The sequence below is a fragment of the Suncus etruscus genome, chromosome 10 (assembly GCF_024139225.1).
Source record: "Suncus etruscus isolate mSunEtr1 chromosome 10, mSunEtr1.pri.cur, whole genome shotgun sequence".
Lineage (NCBI taxonomy): Eukaryota > Metazoa > Chordata > Mammalia > Eulipotyphla > Soricidae > Suncus > Suncus etruscus.
In genome coordinates, this window is record NC_064857.1 from 54468168 (window position 1) to 54488782 (window position 20615).

Below are 20615 nucleotides of genomic sequence, written 5' to 3' on the forward strand. Positions count from 1 at the left end.
ATGTGGGGAGAAGAGAATAGGGAATCCCAGCACTGAGGTAACACAAATAAGACTTGATTCATCACTGCTCCCAGGGGCAGACTAGAGATTCTCCTCAAGGCTACCCAGCCAGCCAACACCATGGAAATGAGTGCAAGAGAACCAGAGTGGAAAGATGCTCCTACCTCATCACGGGTCTGGGTCCCTTCTGGGCTTGGGAATGTGTCCCAGAGTAGAAATGGGGAGCCAGTCTGGCCTGAAGCTCTTGCCTTAACCTACTTGCACCATAAGGCTGCCTTGAAGTTTACTTGACCAAGCTCAGCTCAGCAAAGGATGTGAGGGTTTGGATAAATTCCCAGTTTTATCTCTTCTCCATGTGGGATGTCGGGGAACATGTTGGAGACTGTAGAAAGCACTGTGAGTAGGCAGAGTTTGAACACTGGTCATGATGCCTGCCTGGGCTTTGATGTCTGGGCCTCATGGGCCATCAGAGATTTGAAGTGGGAGAATAAGGCTGGTGAGTCTCAACCTTCAGGAGGTACAATGGCAACAACTATGACCATCCAACTGAGGCAGTCTTGCCTACTCCTCCAGTGTCCCCCTTGTCATCTTCTGATGCCGCCATAGCATAAGCCACAGCTCCACGGGCTTCCTGAAGATCCTCATGCAGGAGGTACTTGAACAAGCACATACTGCTCCTGCTTTCTAGAATGTTCTTACTCCACCTCTCATTTGTCAAGCTCATACACATGCTCAGAGGCTCACCTTTAGTGACCCTTCTCAATTAGTTCCACACCCCACATTCCCCTGAAGCTCTGCTGTGAAATGAGTCGTTGTGGTGGCTGTATCCAGCTGGGACTTGTCCAACTTTTTGCTCGAGAGTCCAGAGGGATAATGAGGATGTTTAGAATACGGAAATAAGTGGAAGAGGAAGTCCAAAGTCTGCCTGAATTCCTCAGTGATAAGGACTAGAGGGAGCTGCCCCAGCTTTGTCTCCGAAAGAACATGGGTTGACCAGATGGTTTGAAGTGAGGCTGAAAAGAGGCCGATGTGCTGTCCAGATTCCTGCTCAAGGCTTGGGTACCTTCTGAAAATGGCCATTCACTGGTGACCTCTGGGCCTGCTCTGGGGCTCTACTTCCCCACCCTTTTCTAGATAGGATCTGACTTCCACTAATTGATGCTAACAGAAGAACCCGCTAGCATCCTTTCAGACCACTTCCCACTTTATTCTTGAGTAACCTAGGCTCCCAGAGCACCCCAGAACCCTGCGTACTGCCCCTCCATGTCCACTCTCTGCTCTGGAACTGCACCACTGGAGGGACAAGGCCAGCTGGCAGGGTGGGTGCAGCTCCTTGTTGCCCATAAGGTAGCAAACAAGCCATCAAGAAATCTATGATGCCTTCATTGGATGATTACAGAAGATTCCTAGCAAACAATGTGGGCACAGCTCCGCCTTCAGAAGGCCTCAGTCGGAGCTCTTGTGGTTATGGGGACAGAAAATTTACTGAGTTCAAGCCATAATGAAAGCTACAGACTCATGTGGCAGGAAGTACGGCTGAGTTCATGGGCTTAGGCAATGTCAAGAGAACCCAGGTTCCCTCCCTTTCTTTATTCTGCCTGTAGCGGTGTGACTTTTATCATTTTGTTCATCTTGGCTGCAAGATAGTGGCAGAGCTGAACCCCTGCATCCTCTGAGGTTTCCAGTCCAGTGGGAAAGAACAAGTCCACTTGCCTAATTGCTCAATCCCAGATCCCAAAAGTAAGCCTCCTGGCTCTGAGTCCACTAATTTGGGCCTGGGGCCAGGGCCTGTTGCCAGGAACGCACCAACTCACCCAAGCCCAGTCACCTGGCAATTCCCTGGAAGAGGGTTCATAAGAAGCCCAGAAACTCAGAGTGGAAAAGGAGCTGGTCTCCCTAGGACCATAAGAAGTACTTGTCACAGACGGGGGAAGGTAGTAGGCAAAGCACCAGCTGAGGTCCACCCCTGTCCTTCCTGCCTTGCAGGTAGGGTGATAGGAGTGAGAATGGGCAACAGAGGCAACAGACATGCAGAGAAAACCTTTGCTATAGGAAAGTAGGGTTTGGAAGAAACCTAGTCCAAACCAGACAAACAGTCCCCTGGGGAATCATGAGCTCCATGGCCAATCCCTTTCCCTCATTTGGGGTCCCTCCATCCACCTCTCTTCTCCTGCCAGTGCAGGGGGAGCCAGCACAGTTCCCTAAAACAAAACTCTTATTTCAGCCTAAGTGACCTTTACTAGCAAGAGGGGAAGCATGTGACCCAAAGAGACAATAGCATAGCATTGTCTTAATGCTGTGTCATTAATGCATTGTCATCCTTAAGCCTCAAGTCTTTTCTGTTCAACACTCATTCAAAAAATCTAGACATGTTACTTGTATTATTATTATTATTATTATTATTATTATTATTGGTTTTGGTTTAAGGGCCATATCTGGCAGTGTTCAGGGCTTACTCCTGGCTCTTTACTCATGGGTTGCTCCTCTGGGGTTACTCCTGGTGGTGCTTGGGATGCCAGGGGTCCTAAGAGTGCCAGGGATGGAACCACAGTCTACTGCATGGAAAGCAAGTACCTTACTTTCCTGCTGCACAATCTTTCTGGCCTTCTTTTATTAATCTTTTATTCTTTTTTATATATGGGGCTTCCCTTGCAGAGTCACTCCCAGTGATGCTGGTATGAGCCCTTTAATACTCAGGCAATGCTTAGTGCTACCTAGGATCCGGGAGCCTTGCAGTCCCAGAAATCAAACTCAGGACCTCATGCCTCCAAGAGATGTGTTCCACCCCTTTAAGCTATCTCCCACCCATGTTACTTTGACTATGCTAACTTTTAACTGCAATACCTCTAACCTGGAGGCCTTGTAAATGCAATACACCAAGATGGAAATAGCAGGAACTAAGCTGATGGCATTGGACATAGGAGGTGCTGACACTTCCAGTCTGAGAGGCATCCTTGCCAAGGAGGCCTTTCTGAGGATGTAGGATCAGGGATACGTGCTTGAACTGCACAGAACAGGGGACAGTGAGAACCCCTCTTCAGCAAGGGCAGGGGGATATGTTGGGATGGGAGGACTCAGTTGGGCAGCCCTTGAGAATGGAGTTGTAGCTTCTTCAACTTGGACCCCCACCCCTTTCCTCTGTAGTAATGGAGGCCTTGCTAGTGCCTGAGACTCTGGGATTAACTGATTTAGAAGAAAAAAAAAAAAAGCCCAACCCTCGGACCCTGATGCTTGCAGGCCAGACAGGACCTTCCTTAAAGGAAGGTGGTGAGGTGCAACCTCATACTTTCTGCTTCACAATACCACAGGGAGAAGCCCTTGGAGGCAGCTGGGGAGGTTAGGAGGGGCCAGAGGTGAGGGTTTTGCTACAAGGCCTGAGGGACACTGAATATCTCAGGCTCAGACATTCCCCTAAGGTCCCTTAGCGTTGTGACTTTTGCCTCCCTGCACAGATGGGAGGAAACTGGTGTGGAATTACTGTGGACAGTCACTTCCCTCAGGCCAAAGAGACCAGAAGGAACTGAGCAATTCAGACAGTCAGTCCTCCAGGGAGGCCCCTACCTTCTCCCACCAGTAGCTCCCAGACTGGGCTTTTCCCAGCTGTCTCTGCCCATCATCATCATCACACACACACACGCACACACACACACACACACACACACCCCACACACTAGCTGCTGCTGCTACAAACTGGGCTTTTCCCAGCTGTCTCTGCCCATCACACACACACACACACACACACACACACACACACACACACACACATCACTAGCTGCTGCTGCTACAAACTGGGCTTTTCCCAGCTGTCTCTGCCCATCACACACACACACACACACACACACACACACACACACACACACACCACACTAGCTGCTGCTGCTACAAACTGGGCTTTTCCCAGCTGTCTCTGCCCATCACACACACACACACACACACACACACACACACACACACACACACACACACACACACACACACACACACACACACACACACACACACACACACTAGCTGCTGCTGCTGCTGCTGCTACAAATCTGGCTCCTACACCCTAATGTAGAGCAGGCTTGGTGGGACTATGGTCCCTATTGGTGTACCTATCTGAGACCCGCCCATTAATGGGAGGGGTCTTGGGAACTGCAACAGGTCCCTACTAAAGAGGCTTCTCTTTTTTATGAGTCTCCCACTTCAGTGACTCTGAAGTGTTCCACTCTGAGGTGGATTAATTCAATAATTCAATTCTATGGATTGAATTATTCTGAAACCAAGGAGACAGGTGGGATTTGGATGAGGAGGCCTAGTGTCCCCTCCAAGAATGAGGACAGAGGCTGGAAAATATGGCCCAATTCCTGGATTCCTCCTGGACCTGGCCTGAGGGACCAAAGGCCAGGATCCAACTCACAACAGCCAGTAGATTCATGCCAAACTGGGACAGGCAAACTGAGGAGTGGCAAAGTCTGGTAGCCCTCCTCAGCAACAAGTTCTCATCAGCTTCAACACTGAGAGGAGCCACGGAGAAGCCACAAGCAAGGTTCCGAGGCAAACAGGGTTTTATATGGTACAGACAAGAGTTCAGGGTCAAATCTAAGGCAGGCCCTAGTTTCAGTCTAATCTACATTGGTGTTCATTCCAGAGGCTAGGATTGAGATTTGGGCTGGGATTAGGATTGGGGCTCAGGCAGGGATCTAGCACTGGATTCACTCTGGGGCAAATATTTGAATTTAATCCAACGTGAGGATCAGAATTCAGTCTGCGGTCTATGATTGGGGTTCAGGCTGGACTGGGATTAGAGTTCAATTGAGGATCTGAGTCGGGGTTTTAGTCTGGAACTTGGATCAGTCTTGGATCTGGATGGGGTGGGGGAGCCACTTTGAACCTGCTAATGGTTGTCCCCTATCTGTCCAAGGGCGGCCTGGCGGCAGGGCTGCAGCAGGAAGAGTGTGCCTACGTGAGGTTGACGGAGGTGCAGCACCAGCAGTGCCTAGAGGAGGCCCAGACAGAGAACGAGACAGCAGGTGAGCACCCGCCAGTTCAGGGATACTGTACCTGAGCCCTCCTTCTCTTCGCAGGATGATCCCAGATCTAGAACTTACACTTAGTGGTGCCTGCTACTGGCTGAATGGAGAGGAGAGGGGATAGGAGAGGGAGTGCCATAGATGAAAGGAGCAAAATACCAACAGGCCTCTTCCTTCCTGTCCTACCACCTGGGTCAGGGGGTACCCCAGGTGTGATCAGAGGAGGAGATGTGAACTCAGGGCTCTGAAGAGTGAGTGGGGTCAATGCTGCCTTTGTGGTCCATACCCCCCTGTGCTTGGCAGCCAGCCACCTAGGAGGGTCGTCTCAGGACCCCACAGGTAGGGTGCCTGTGACAATGAGCAGGTTCTGGAGCTGAGATGGGAGCACCATGGAGTACTCGAGGACTCGGCCCAACTCATCCACACAGGTTTGCATTCATCACCATGGACTGGGCCTCATCCTTGCCTCCCAGTGTGGCCTATAGAGGGCCACACACAACCCCCTCAGTGCTCAGTTCAACTTCCTGTCCCAGACCACTCTTGGCAGGTCAGGCTGGTGGCCAGGAAGTCAGCTCAGCCCCAGAAAGACCAAGTCCTATCGCTGTCCTCCTTCCCAGGAGCTGTGTTCAGCTGTGTGGAGAGTAATATCCGGGGCAGTCACAGGGGCCCCCAGGTCAGGGAGCAGCATTTCAGATGCTCCACAGCACCACACTGGCACAGCAGCCTGGAGTGAAAAGAGATTTATAGATGACTTCCATGAAAGGCATTGCTCGGGCTGACCAAACTGGAGCAGCAGACAGGCTAGGTGAGTGCACCCATGTGGGTGCACTTGGGTAACCTTGTGGGTGGGGTGGCACCCTGGGAGGGAACAGAGGCTGGGGGGAGGCAAAAAGGAGTCTGTTCCCCCCTCAAGTGTCTCCCTGGGGCTGAGTTATCCCTTACATACTGCTTCCCTCGGAGGCAAAGAGCATCATTAAACTCTCCACTCTTCAGCACCCCAAAGAGGCTGACAGTTCTAGAATACCCCTGCCCCTAGGTCCAATCTTCTTGGCCCTACTGATAGGATCTCTACTTTCATCTTGTAACCAGGCTTTGCTGTCCCCAAATCTTGAGGGGATCACCTTGTCTCCTGAGACCCTGAGCATGATGGCTGGATAAAGGAGTGGTCAGCTCTGCTCCCAGCCTCCATGATGGGCCACCATAGGAGATTTGGACCCCAAATTCTAAGCGCCACTGCAGCACCTTTCAACCCTAAGGTCAGGCCACCCTCGTGATCCAGAATGAGGTCACTGCTGGCAGAAGGTGACAGCCAGGTGCCAACATTCTGTCAGCAGGCTGCCAACCTTAGGTCGAAGGGAGGCATGTATGAAACTGCGGGCATTAAGGGGGTTCTGGCAGGTTCTTACACATCCAGCATGAGCTCCTGACCCTAATATGTTCAAAGTTGTAGCTGTGCTTCTGTGCCTGACCCTGAGGGTCTTTGTATGTGGGCGGTGTATATTTAAGTCTAGACATGCCCAGTGCTCTGTGTGTGTGTCTGTGTGTATGTCTAGGTGTCTTTGTGTATGTCTGTGTGTCTGTCTGTATATATGTGTCTATATATTTATATGTGTGTGTGCATCTGTGGTGTTTTGTGTCAGAATTAGCATCCATGTATGTGGATTTGCACGCGTGTTTGGGAATCTCCTTAATGTATCTGTCCCTGTTCACAGTTTCTAAAATGACACAACAAGCACCAAAGGGATAGTACAGGGGTTAATACACTTGTTTAGTGTGCATCTACAGCCATGTCACTGGTTCAAATCCCAGTACATTATGTTCCAAAGTACAGCCAGAGCATAGAGCCAGTAGTCGCCCCTAAGTACCACCAGGTATGACCCCAAATTGAGAGAGAGAGAGAAGTGAGAGAGATGAAAGAGAGAAAACAGCAAGTAAGGCACTTGTTTACACAAAGCTGACCCAGGTTCAATGTAAAATCACAACCAGCTATTAACCCAAAACAAAGGCGGGCCCCCCATCTTCCTCTTTCCCATATATCTATCCTTTGATATGAAAAAGTCCACCGGGATAGGTACCTCTCTCTCTCTGTCTCTGTCTCTGTCTCTGTCTCTCTCTCTCTGTCTCTGTCTCTGTCTCTCTCTCTGTCTCTCTCTCTCTGTCTCTCTCTCTCTGTCTCTCTCTCTCTCTCTGTCTCTCTCTCTGTCTCTCTCTCTCACTCTCACCACAAGGGAGAAGCCACTGTCCTCATGACACTCTGACTAGCTTGGTTTATTAATCCTTTGCCACTACCCTGCTTCTTCAGACCCATCTGCATGGGGATTAGAAATATGGTGCCTGGGTGATCTCACAAACCATGGGGACTTAATTTTATAGTTTAATCCCAGGCATCACATAAGCTCCCATGAGCTGAGCACCACTAGGTGTGATCCCAAAACCAATGAAAAAATTAAATCCTTTTTAAATGATAAAGGAGAACCCTTTTCCCCATCTGGCCTCCCCATCCACAACCCCAGGTTCCATGTTTGACTGCCTTTCCTGGTGAGAGAGCAGCTCTGAATGGGCACACTTAACCAGTCAGGCCCTGTGTCTAGAGATATGGTGACAGGTAAACCTGTGGGAAATTCTGGGACTTGTGGGCTTCCTGAGGTTGGGCACAGACTGAGTCTGGCTCAAGCTAGGGTCCTCTGACTATTCCACATTTTTTTGTTTGTTTTTTGGGTCACACCTGGCAGCGCTCAGGGATTACTCCTGGCTCTACGCTCAGAAATCGCTCCTGGCAGACTCGGGGGACCATATGGGATGCCGGGATTCAAACCACTGTCCTTCTGCATGCAGGGCAGATGCCCTACCTCCATCTATCTCTCCCCCCCACTTTTTTTATATTTCATATTTTCTTCTTCTTCTTCTTCTTCTTCTTCTTCTTCTTCTTCTTCTTCTTCTTCTTCTTCTTTTTATTTTATTTTATTTTATTTTATTTTATTTTTTTGGTTTTTGGGCCACACCCGGTGACGCTCAGGGATTACTCCTGGCTATGCGCTCAGAAGTCGCTCCTGGCGTGGGGGACCATATGGGATGCTGAGGGATCGAACCGCGGTCCATCCTAGGCTAGCGCTGGCAAGGCAGATACCTTACCTCTAGCGCCACCGTGCCGGCCCCTATTCCATATTTTCTAGGCTACCCCCACACCCTCTGTTTCTTGTCTTCTCCATATTGCTGTCTTTTGCAGGAAGTTTCTCCAACCACTTGTCCTCTCCTCTCTGGTCCCTCTGTCCATACCCCAGTTCCAACTCACTATCTACTCCTGATTGATGGTGCTCACATTCCTATAAACCAAACATGGCTTCCCACGTAGTAGGGCCTGTTCTGTCTTTTGGTTTTTTCTCTTTTGGGGGGGTCCCCCAAACAATGCCTGAGGAACCCAGGGAGTCCATCCTGACCATACTCAGCCCAGAGCTTTCTTGCTTTTCTGTGTCTGTTTTGGTGAACCTGAATTCAAAGCTAGAACCTCAGTTCTAAACCTACCTTCCTACATACAACTGGAGATGCATAGAGCCCCAAGCCTGACCATGTGGATAGCCATAGCCTCCACAGCAGGGTGTGCCTAGCGCTGGCAGAGAGGGCAAGACCAAACAGAACTCCCAGAGAAAGTCCTTGCAGTGCCTCAGACCAGAAGATAAGAGGTTTGCTAGAGAGAGAGCTTGTGAACTGTCCATACCACACTCTAACAAGGCACCCTGGGCTCAATGCCCACTTGCTCAAGGCCTCAGTTGCCCATGGGGGGAAAAAATGAGACAGTTTAGCAGATCTCTAAGTGGCAGAGGGCAGAATAATGCTGCCCCACACCAAGGCAGCACGAATGTTTGTTGGTGTAAACAGAGTCCTGAATCTGGGGTAGGATTTACCAGGCATAAAGAGCCCTCACAGGCCTCTAAAGAGGCTTTCCCCAGAGTAGAGGAGGCCTAGGAAAGAGGCCCCACTCCTCTCAAGTTATTCAAAACAAAATGCTAGGTGTAGGGACAAGCATGATCTTATAAATGGTTGGGGTCACCAAGAAAAGGGGATTGTGCTTTGAAGCCAGGCCCTGGGATGCCTCTTGCTCTTGGCCCTCCAGTGCTCACTCAGTGTTCCCAGGCTTTCCCCTGGCAGTGATACCTTTCACTCCCCTTCCCAAGGCCCTCTCTTGAGAACATACAGACCTTCGGACTTGGGCTGGGTTGGGCTCAGCCCAGCTTGACATTGACTTGGGCTCAAGGGTTGGGTTTCCTGAGCAAATCTATGGGGCTGTCGGGGCAGTAAAGGGACCACAAGACCTTCCTCTGAACCCATCAGTTATGACATTTATATAGGCCTATTGATAACAAGCCTCATATGGTAAACAGCCTACAGTTTGGGGTTCCTTGGCCAACACTCAATCATGATTCTCATTTTATCTGAGTTGAGAGCAGTGAGTATTGGGGAGAGGGACAGAGAGGAGTACCCCAGGAAATCTGCATGGCTTTATGGATTCTGTGAAGATTATTTCATAACTTCATCACTGCATCATATCTAACACTCATCATTTTCAACCTTTTATGATACCTCCTATGCTATTTTTTTGTTTTTGTTTTGGGGTCACACCCGAAGTACTCAGGGGTTACTCCTGGCTCTGCACTCAGAAATGGCTCTTGGTAGGCACAGGGGACCATAGGAGATGCTGGTAATGGAACCCGAATCCATCCTGGGTTGGCCCCGTGCAAGGCAAATGTCCTACCGCTGTGCTATTGCTCTGGCCCCTCCTGTGATATTTTTAAATTAAATTCTAGATACTTTGAACTTTGGGGATATTTTGGATAGAGAGTCTCTCAGCTATTGTCCATGGCCCCATCCTGACCACGTTCTGCAACTGGACCTTCAATGTGAGGGCTCAAGGATGTGGTACTACTCAAACCCTGCAGTGCCCGGGATTATTGGGGTCACCTCAGCAGTGCTGGGGGGGGCCTCCAGGGTTGTACCTGGAATGCTCAGGGGACCACAAGTTTCTAGGAATAGAACCAATGTCAGGGACATGCAAGTCATGCACCTTAGCCCCTATCCCATCTCTCTGCCTTCACATTCATTTTTGTTGTTATTTTTAATGATTTCTAGATGCAACATAAAAAGAAATCAAAGGAAGTCATTTATTTAGAATGAAGTACTAGGTACACAGGCAGGCATGAGCACACTAAAATAAAAGGTTAGATGGAACCAGAGGTTTTGTTAAAAAAAAATTCTGAGCATCAGAGAGTGATGGAACCCCAGGCACACGGACACAGACACATTGTTGGCCTTCTCTATAGAGCTTATAGATTTTCCATGACTTTGACCACTCAACTGGGGCCGCTCTTGCTACTCAGCCATCTGGACTGGTGGTTCCCCGCTGTGCTGGGGACCACTAGGGTTATTCCAGCAATGCCCATAATGCTTCCAGACCCACACCCAATGACGCTCAGGAGGAGATGGTGTATTAAAGATCTCACATGGGTCAAGCACCTACTATCAGTCCCACCAACTCTTCATAAGTCCAGAGTTCAAGGAACCAAATCTCTCCTTAATCGTGTAGAGTATTGTCAGACAACTCTTGTCTGATCCACATGTTCTATCCACCTGGGCCATGAGTTCCTCCTGTTAGAAAAACTTCCATCTAGGTTCTGGTTCCAAAGGTCTCCCCATCCCCCACAGATGCCCAGAGGCTTCTCTAAAGTCCTGTTAGTGCTTCATAGGCCTTAGCCATCCCTGCAAAACAAAAAAAAACAAAAACAAAAAAAACAAACAAAAAAAAACACCTTCCTTACCCTGGGGGTGCACTGCTCCCATGAACAGTAAGTAGGCAGGGAGATGTTTCCTTTCCTTCCTGTCCTTGGCAGAACTGGAACCTTCCCCAGCAGCCTCCAAGCAGATTCTTGTGAAGAGTGGGTGCCTGAGGACTGCTGTGGGTACAGGTCCCCATGCTGAGGACCTTAGTGACTTGGAACCCTCTGCTTCCCCCCACCCCTCAGGCTGTGGCAAGATGTGGGACAACCTGACCTGCTGGCCAGCCACCCCCTGGGGCCAAGTGGTTGTCTTGCCCTGCCCTCTCATCTTTAACATCTTCTCTTCTATTGAAGGTAAGAGCCCTGGGGTGAAGAAATGGGATGCTGGAGAGCACAAGGAGACTCTGACTAGAGTGGGGACCCTAGAGAGGGAAGCAAGAGTGAAAGAAGGTGGTCAAATGGGGTGGAAGTATCCAGGGGAACTTCCTGGAGAAGTTTACATGGACACTGGGTCTGGGAAGCACTCAGGGGATTTGATTCCCTTTTCACATAAAGATAAGTGTGTGGGAAGGGCTCACCAAATATTTGCCCAGCAATTGATAACTGATTGACTGACAGATAGCGAATTAAATTATGGCTGCCATATGTGATCTCATCTTGAGTTAGTGTTGATTGAGACTTCCGCTGCCAGTCACTGGCCCTTTTTGGCAGCCACCAAACTACCATCCTGCTTACGCACCTTGTCAAGCTCTTTTTGAATTTGTGATCCCATTGGGGGCAACAAAGTTAGGGAAGGGTGTCTCTTGGGAATTGTTCCTTTTCCTGTGGAATCTTTCAATGCATGCCACGTGTGTGTGTGTGTGTGTGAGAGAGGGGAGGGAGGAAGCGAAGGGGGAGAAAGAGAGAGAGAGAGAAAGAGAGAGAGAGAGAGAGAGAGAGAGAGAGAGAGAGATATGCAGATATCTGAGGACAGTGTACCAGGCACACTACATGCAAAGTTGGGGAAGAAGCAGGGGACAGGGAGCAGAAGCCAATGTCACAGTCTGCTGCCCCAATTGGTGCTGACATTGAGTGGGGGAGTTTCAGCCTGGAAGTATCATAACCAATGAGGTGTCTAGGAGGGACAGGAGCAGTGGAGTGTACCTAAAGCAGATACCTAAAGTGTGCTCACACAGATCCTGGATGATGGAATAAACATGTAATGACACTCAGTATTGGGGGTAAGGGAGTAGGGTGTGAGGACTAGCTCAAGTAGGAAAGCACAAGGCCAGTCTATGCAAGGCCCTGAGTTCCATTTCCCAGGAGTGTCCCCCGGCCCTCAAGCATGGTTAGGGGAAACCGCTGTAAAGGAAAACAAGAAAGGAAAAACAGAAAGAAACTCCTTGGCAACTGGAGTGGCTGGTGTGAGAGCTCAAGACTGAGAAGCCCCCAGTGGGCAAAAGCCATAACTCACTGGGGTCCCTGACAGCCTGGGCTTCTTTTCCCACCAAGAAAGCCTTGGGGGATCTTGAAATGAGGGACTAACAGCTGTTTTAGGTTTTTGCTGGAAGAAGTCATATAAACCCACTATGCCACTTGCCAGTGAGGTATCCCTGGACTGGGTCCTTAACGGATAACGCTGACATCTGGGAGCGTTCTGCAAACCCAGTAGTATGTGAGAGAAGATGATAGCAGAGAGTGTGAAGGAGAGAGAAGTGGGAGTGCAAACGGGGAGGAGGAATGAGGCATGCCCCCCACGTCAAGTCTAGGTTTGATGACCTGGAGAGAGAAAAGAGCTGGTGTGAGATGAAGAAAGGTGAAGCAGACTGAGTGGGGAAGACAGATACACCAAGCAAAAGTAGGTCTGAGGGATGGAGGATAGAGGAAGAGAAGGACCATATAAGGACTTAGGAAGGTGAGGCACCCACCTTGTACGCAGCAGCAGGCACAGACATACATCCACGCATCCACACCTCCAGCTCTGTATGGAAAGAATAATCTAAACAGACCCTCTTGCCCCTGTTAAATCTAAACCTGTCATTATTTTTATTTCTTGCCATTCCTCTAAAACAAGAATTTCATAGATTATTATGCTACTACTAATACTTAAAATATCTACCTCCCACATACTGTTCTGCAGGAATCCTGGTGCCATCCTCAGCACCATATATGGTCAACCACACACCGCCTTGGGTCACTCCTGAGCACAAAGCCAGGAGTAAGACCTGAGTGCTGCTGGGTGAGAGACCCTCTGGGTGTGGAGCTGCCAGCTTCTGGGGGTGTCTCTCACCCCCAGAAAAAAAAAGAAAGTGACCTTTCTTTTTCAATGGACCCATTTTCCGGTTTGTAAACTGGATCCAGGAAAGGGAGGAGTCAGAGAGCTCTCTGACACAAGCGTTTTGCCCCCCACGCAGGGCTGACTGTTGGGGCCCATAGAGACAGTGATGGGGAGATAGTGCTGGGGAGACAGACTAGCCTAATCTTCCTGCAGGGGCATGGGAGCATCCAGCACTTGGGCAGGTGAGCAGAGTCCCCTCCTCCCCACCACTCAGAACAATCTATGGCAGAACCTCCTGGATCCTGGAAGTGCCTGCTAATTGCAAGTTCCTCCTTGACACTCTGCTAATTGCTTTTCTCCCGCTGGCTCTGCTGGAACTGTCAAGGCTGCAGCAAGTTGTCTTTATTTGAAACCTAGATTCCAACCCACCTTCTGCCTACCCTGAGGCTAATAGGCTCCCCAGGACCCATTCACTTGCCAGTGCCTCTGTGCCGATGAGTAAGAGGCAGCCCTTCTTCTGCATGTGGGACCACTTCTCCCCAGCTTCCACCTTACCACACACCATCCAGGAAGCTTGTATTCACCACTCCCTGTCAGCCCAGTGCCCTGTCCAAAAATCAGCCTGCACAGTGGTACTGACTCACTCACTCACTCACTCACTGTTCAGAGACCACAACTCTGAACAATAATGGTACAGAATTGGAACCTGGGCTAAGGGCATAAACAGTAAAGAAAAGTAGAAGCAGCTGGTCTAACATTCCCAAGGAGGAAAGTTTACTAGAAGGGAAGAGCCAGGTTTGGAGGATGCAAATACAGAGAAATGGACTCCTTTTGCTGCTCTAGAACAGAAATTACAAAGAGAAAAAAGTGCCAGAACAATGCACAGCAGGTAGGGTATTTGCCCTGCATGCAACCAACACTCATTCGATTTTTTGGCATTCTATTTGGGTCCCTGAACCCACCAGGAGTGATACCTGAGCACAAAGCCAAGAGTAACCTCTGAGTACCACCAGGTACCACCAAACAAAATAACAAGACTTTTTCCTGGAACTTCCAAGAGTGATCCTTGAGCACAAAGCCACATGGGAACACCTGCAGGTGTGGCCCAAATCCCCCCAAATATAAACTAGTTTCCCTTCAACACCAACTGCCTCTCAATTCTTAACAAAAGTAGGGTGGTAAGAACCTCTTTCAAAGGGTGGCCTAGAGGGGCCGGAGAGATAGCATGAAGGTAAGGCATTTGCCTTGCATGCACAAGGATGATGGTTCGAATCTCGGCATCCCATATGGTCCCCTGAGCCTGCCAGGAGCGATTTCTGAGTATAGAGCCAGGAGAAATCCCTGAGCACTGTCAGGTGTGACCCAAAAACAAAAACAAAAACAAAGGGTGACCCAGAGATTTATATAGAGCAAGTAGGGGATTGCCCATTACTTTCCAAGCACATGGCATTTCATCTGGTTGTACCTAATAAATACACGACACCATGTCTGAATTCAGGGAAGCCTCACCACCCTGCAGCTCTACCCCTGGATACCTCAACCAGTTCCAGGTCACCTCAGTGAACATGGGAATCAAGGTTAGCTGTGGAGACTCATGGAAATTCCCCTCTTCCATCTTTGTTCTCTCTGTATGGCCTTGGGCAAGGGGCTCCCTCTTGGGATCTCACTTCTCAACAGGGACATGGACTCCCCTTGCTCATTGAGTGGGTGAGGGGATCTTAATAATAGTGTCTGTGAACACTAATGCACAAAAAAAGGGCTTCATTCCTCTGAAGCGAATGATGGTGATGCTAGTGTAACTAGTGGTCTGGTGGTGACACGGATGACAAGGTGGTACTGGTGATAATGGTGGTGCTGGTGACTATAGAGATGGTTATATAGATGCTGGTTATAATAGTGGTGACAATGGTAATAATTATAGTGGAGTTGGTGACAATATGGTGCTAGTGGTGATAGGTTCAGCAGAACTAGGGACAATTATGGTGGTAAAGAGATGATACTGGTGACAATACTCGGTATGGTAATATGATGATAGTGAAAACTGGTGGTACTTCAAGGTTAATAGAGATCATGGTGCTGGAGATGCTGAGCACAGGGATTTTTAGGGCCCATCTTTCTCATCTCCTTACTTTCTCTTTTCCTACTTTTATCTCTTCTTCTTCCTCCTCCTCCTCCTCCTCCTCCACTACCACCACCATCCCATCTTCCTTGATGTTTTTCCCTTCCCTTCCCAGCTGTCCTCCATTCCCTCTTCAGACCCCCTCCACCCTCATGAGAATAGCTCCCCAGGATCCACAATCTAGGGAGACTTTTAGAAGCAGTGGAAGGGTCAGCTGCCTTAGACCCTCAGCTCAACTTAGATCTTTACCTGCTTCCCCTGGTTCTGGCAGGGACACCCAAGCTATTGCCTCTCTGTCAATACCTAATCTAGCTGTGCGGGCTTGAAGGTTCAAAGCTTGGGACCACAGCTGGCTCCTGGCAGTGGAACAAGGGACTGAATGCAGGATTACACGCTCTAGCTCGTTGAGCACTTTCTGGGCCTATACCTTCCTTTCTTTAGACCCTCTCTCAGCTCATACTAGGAGTTTCCACAGACTGCCCAGGAGAATGGAGGTAGCCTGGGTTCTCAGCCCAGCTAGAAGGTGCTGTCTGTACCCCAGCAGAGGCATCTGCACATCAGCTCCTGGGACCTATATGAAGGATCTGCAGTTGAGGTAGTTGTGCTCAGATATGGGTGGCCAGGATTTGAGCTTAGATTGCACTAGGATACCTGCTCTGTCGTATTGGGGGTCCCCTAGGGGGAGGGTCTGCCCTGTTAGGATCAGGGCACAGTGGGGGTGATGGGAGTAGAATTAGCACTGGGGCAGCCACTCTGTGTCTACTCCAGAGACCCTCCTGCCCCATTCCCCATCTCAACTTTTCTTTCTCTGCCCCTCCCCTCCACCCCACCCAGGCCGCAACGTGAGCCGAAACTGTACCGAGAAGGGCTGGACACCCCTGGAGCCTGGCCCCTACCCAGAAGTCTGTGGCTTGGAGGACAGGGTTATTGACGAGGTGGGCCTTGATTTACCCACACCCCTTCCTGTAGTGCTGTGGCTGTTTACACTCTCCTTTCATAGTCAGGTGGCAGCCACCTGGTTGGGGTCTGCCCTCCCAGGCCCACCTTCCTCTCCTGATGCATTATCTAGGGTACAGAAGGGGAACTCCTGAGAAGGACTCACAGTCGGGCTATCTCAGGGGAGCCCTGCGCCAGGCCTGCCATGCAACCAGGAAACATGAGTAAATCCTGCCTGGCCCAGCTCAGACCTCAGATATCACCTAGGATTCAGGGCATAGTAGGGCCCTTCATCCAGCACCCCAGGCCCTGCTGGTCAGGTGCTATAGGATATGAGGTCAGAAGCCAAAGTAGAATAGGAGGGGCTGGCTCCCATGTGACTACATCTGTGGTGATATACTAATAGGTTTTCCATCCTAATAATCCTCTCGGACCTCCCCAAAGGACAGTCACTTCCCCCCAGAAGCCCTCAGTGCCCGCCAGAGACCTGTGTGGGATGCCCTGCATCCCTCTTTCCCCCTTGCCTTGCTCCTGCTCTGCTGTGGAGGAGAGCAAGGAAGGGCTTGCTTTGAGGACTGTGACTGTGTGTGTGAGGGTTTAAGAGTCCCAACAATAACCCCTCAAGTTCCAGTTCTGTTTTGCCCAGCCTCGACCCCCTACCATCATTCTGCTGCCCAGCCCCAGATAAGCTGACTTTTCTGTCACCTTGTACCATGCCACCAAGGTCCATTGGGAGGGCTGATGGACAATACATCTTGATCAAGGGGTGTCAGATACACAGTGAAAAATGCATAGGTATCCCCAAGGGATGAGTGCGGCCGTGTCTTTCCCTCAATGGTACTGCCTCATCAAGGTACAGGTGGTGGTGGGGAGCTGAGTTCAACCCCTGCCCTTCTGGGAAACAGACCTGCCCCCTCTGCTGTGACCCCACTGGAAGTGGCTACTCAACCTTGAGGCCAGCCGCCTCTTCTGCCAACGCAAGGGTGGGCAAGCAGGGAGTACTGGGTACCCCACTCCTACCAACAGGTCCTGGGCAAGTTCCCACAAGCTCTCCCACCCCTCTAAGCAGCAGAAGACCGTGTTCTACAGCTCCGTGAAGACCGGCTACACCATCGGTTACAGCCTGTCCCTCGCCACGCTAGTGATAGCTATGACCATCTTGACACTGTTCAGGTGAGGTCTAGCCCTGCTTACAGGCATTTGAGCAGACCAAGATGGGTTGTTGGTATGGTTGATGGGAGAGGGCCAGTTGCCCCAGAAAGCTCTCCTCCCACCACTGTGACCTCCCACCAGCAAGTGGGAGTCTCACTTGGCTGACAGGCTGCTTCAAGTGTTGTGCATGTCACAGCTGAGCCACGAGGGTGATCAGCCTTGGGGTAGGGCCTGTGCTCTGGAATGAGGTCCAGGTTGTCTGTGGGGACAGGTTTCTTCACTGGGACCATACTAAGAGCTCAGATGCCCTTGCACAGAGCCCCACTGTTGATGGGGGGGGGGGGGGGCGGCTGAGCCCTTGCACCTTCCAGACCAATCCCAATCCCACCTCATGCAGGAAGCTGCACTGCACGCGGAACTACATCCACATGCACCTCTTCATCTCCTTCATCCTGAGGGCCATGGCCGTTTTCATCAAAGACTTCGCCCTCTTTAACAGCAACGAATCAGACCACTGCGAGGTCAGATCACTGGTGAGGACCTCCAGCCTCCCTGTCTCTCCCACAGGCTCCTGAGAGGTCTCTGTTACGCCTCCTCCTGCAGTCCTTCCTTCCTCCTCTCTTGCCAAGAATGTTCAAACTCCTTTCCATCATTTCTTGTGGCTCTGCCCATCTCCATCCCCCTTCCACCTCAGAATCTCAGATCTGCTCCTACTCAGGAGCAGCTCAGTTCCTTGATGGCATCTAAATTACTTCCAGGTCAGAGTTAGATCTCAGGTCTGAGCCCAGCTCTGCTGCTGACTTCCCATGTGAGTCAAGAGAGACTCCTGCCTCTATGTCCTCATCTACATAGGGACTTCCCAGACAGGGCCAGCTCTACTGTCTGCCATCTGCCTAACCAGGCTGCCCATCTGCATGTCCCCCTTCCCACCCCAAATCTGGAGCCCGCTGAGACTTATCCAACCCTCTTCTGCTGCTGTTCCATTGGGCTCTGAGCCTTCCCAGGGAAGAGAGGATGAGCGAACATGGAAGGAATGTGTTGCCCATCACTAAGAGCTGGCCATGTGGCTGTGAGCACAGCTAGGACTGAGAACAGGAGACCAGTGCTGGTTCCCAGCCATTCCATGTGATCAGTGGCCCATTGCTTCCTCCATGACCCCAGAGCCAATGCGTTACTTCAGGGGTCAGCAAGACCTTTTCCCCAAAGCATGAACCTGCTATGATGGAATCTCAGGCATCTTGATGGGAGGAAAGAAAAAAAACATGCCCTGGGACCCTTCCTGGCCCTTTCAAGAGACTCTGAGCATGCACGCACGCGCGCAAACACACACACACACACACACACACACACACACACACACACACACAGTCAGACTGTACAGTGAGCAGCAGAGCTGAGGAGCAGCCTGCCACCTCCAGCTCATTTGTTAAAGATAATTGTAGATACAGGCTTTCCCATTCATTAGCAGCTCTGTGAAGCATGTCTCAGGCCCAGAGAAGCACTGATAATTGTCCTGTTAAAGAGCTGAATTATTCTTGTTGTAAAGCAACCTGTCACTAAAGGAATTGAAGTAAAAAAATGAGGAAGGACTTCCCAACCAAAGGGAGAGAAGAGTAGGTTGTTCTCTGAGTCTTTGGGCATGTTCAAAGCTAAATGTGCATGGAGAGGAAGGGTGAAACTGAAGGACTTCTGGAAAAGGGTCGTGTCTTTAAATAGGCTCACAAATACCTGGGCTCAACCATGCAGGTGGGACCATCAGCTCTGAGATCCTAATGCCCTAATCAGAGTCTCCATGGCTCCATTACCTTCACTCAAATGGGCAACTGGTTTTCCTCTGACCCCAAAGAGCATGGCATCTATTCTCTATCTTTTCCCTCTTCATTTCTAGTTCCCCCTTCTCTGCTGTCTTCTCAGACCCATATCGTTTAAACATTTCCTCTGAAGCCCACTCCACAGCCCATGACCCATATCCCCACATGTTCAGGGAACTCTGGAAAGCTCAAGCTTTCTCATACTCTTCCAGCACCCTTTCAATTTGATTGGAATAGGTTAATGAGTAGGTGTAGGAAATGGGGACGAGGTAGATGGACTGTGATATTATGACTGAACTTGTGGATGAGCTCAACCTCCCTCAGATCTCTTCTAGCCCTATTTCATGGTAATTGTGATAGATGAATGAGTAGGTATGTGGAAAGGGGGAGAGGTAGATGGGTCATAGTGTTATGACTGAGCTTGTGGGTGAGTGGGTCATTGGGAGAGTAGGCAAATTAGGTTAGGAAGCTGAGATAAATGGTGGGTCCAGGGGTGGGTAGACACAATGGTGGATGGAGGGTAAAGCAGATTTATTGGTGGGTGGAGAGGCAGGGGGATGGTTATAGTACTTGTCTAACAGCTTTATAGGTAGATGGATAGGAAGAAATGGGTGAATACATGGATGAGAATATGGATAGATAATATCTGAAGATGGTAGAAGATGGATATATTCATCATGGTTGTATAGTGGGTAAGAAAATCTATTGATAAGTGTGTAGGTTGATGCAAGGATGGTTGGATGGTCTGGTAGGTGGGTAGATATATAGATGGAAAGATGGGCAGTTAATACACTGATGGATGGATCACTAAAATCATACATACTTATCACAAAGCAGCAGAGGATTTGAAATTAGAAGCCATGTAAAGAACACTGAGTACTTTTCTAAAGGGAGAAGTAGAAATGACAGAGAGCAAGTTGGTTGTTCCACAACCCTATCATCCCAGATATGGTGTGGTTGGGCAGGGTCCTCTGCTTGCCTTGTGACCCTCCCTCTCTGCTTCTCCCCTACAGGTGGGCTGTAAAGCAGCCATGGTCCTATTCCAGTACTGTGTCATGGCCAACTTCTTCTGGCTGCTGGTGGAGGGCCTCTACCTGTACACCCTGCTCGCCGTCTCCTTCTTCTCCGAGCGGAAGTACTTCTGGGGGTACATACTCATCGGCTGGGGTATGGAGCTTGGGAGGGTGCCAGGTGGGGACAGAGGAAACAAGGCCTGGGGAGCTCACTAGAGGGAGGGTCTCTCACAACCTTCAGCCTGAGCTTTGTGAGTCCTGTTTGGACATAGTTTTATAAAATTCTCCCCAGATGTCTCACCTTAGGGGGACATTTGCAGTTTGTGATTGTGCCTAGAATCTGTGACAGGATAAGTTCTAGGTGTAACCTTTCACTCCACCTCAGCCCCCTGAAAGATACACAACCGCATGATGCTATAAAGTGCCTTTGTCAAAATTATGGGAGAGTGCCTCTCCCATTCAGTCCTGTTCACTGGGCATCAGTTTGTGTGCTCTACTCAGAGGAGAGTACAGCTATATGTGGTGGCCCTGGAAACCCACCTTT

The 20615-nt window shown here is 50.0% G+C and overlaps 1 protein-coding gene across 1 annotated transcript in view; it reads left to right on the top strand.

The window, feature by feature from the left end:
- The first annotated feature begins 4882 nt into the window (after window positions 1-4882).
- Window positions 4883-20615, top strand: part of VIPR1 (vasoactive intestinal peptide receptor 1) — a 31523-nt gene continuing 15790 nt past the window's right edge. The window contains exons 1-6 of the mRNA XM_049781656.1: window positions 4883-5015; window positions 11030-11137; window positions 15994-16094; window positions 17165-17268; window positions 17645-17780; window positions 20072-20225. Coding sequence (XP_049637613.1) covers window positions 4883-5015; window positions 11030-11137; window positions 15994-16094; window positions 17165-17268; window positions 17645-17780; window positions 20072-20225 — 736 coding nt within the window. The remainder of the gene's footprint in view (window positions 5016-11029; window positions 11138-15993; window positions 16095-17164; window positions 17269-17644; window positions 17781-20071; window positions 20226-20615) is intronic.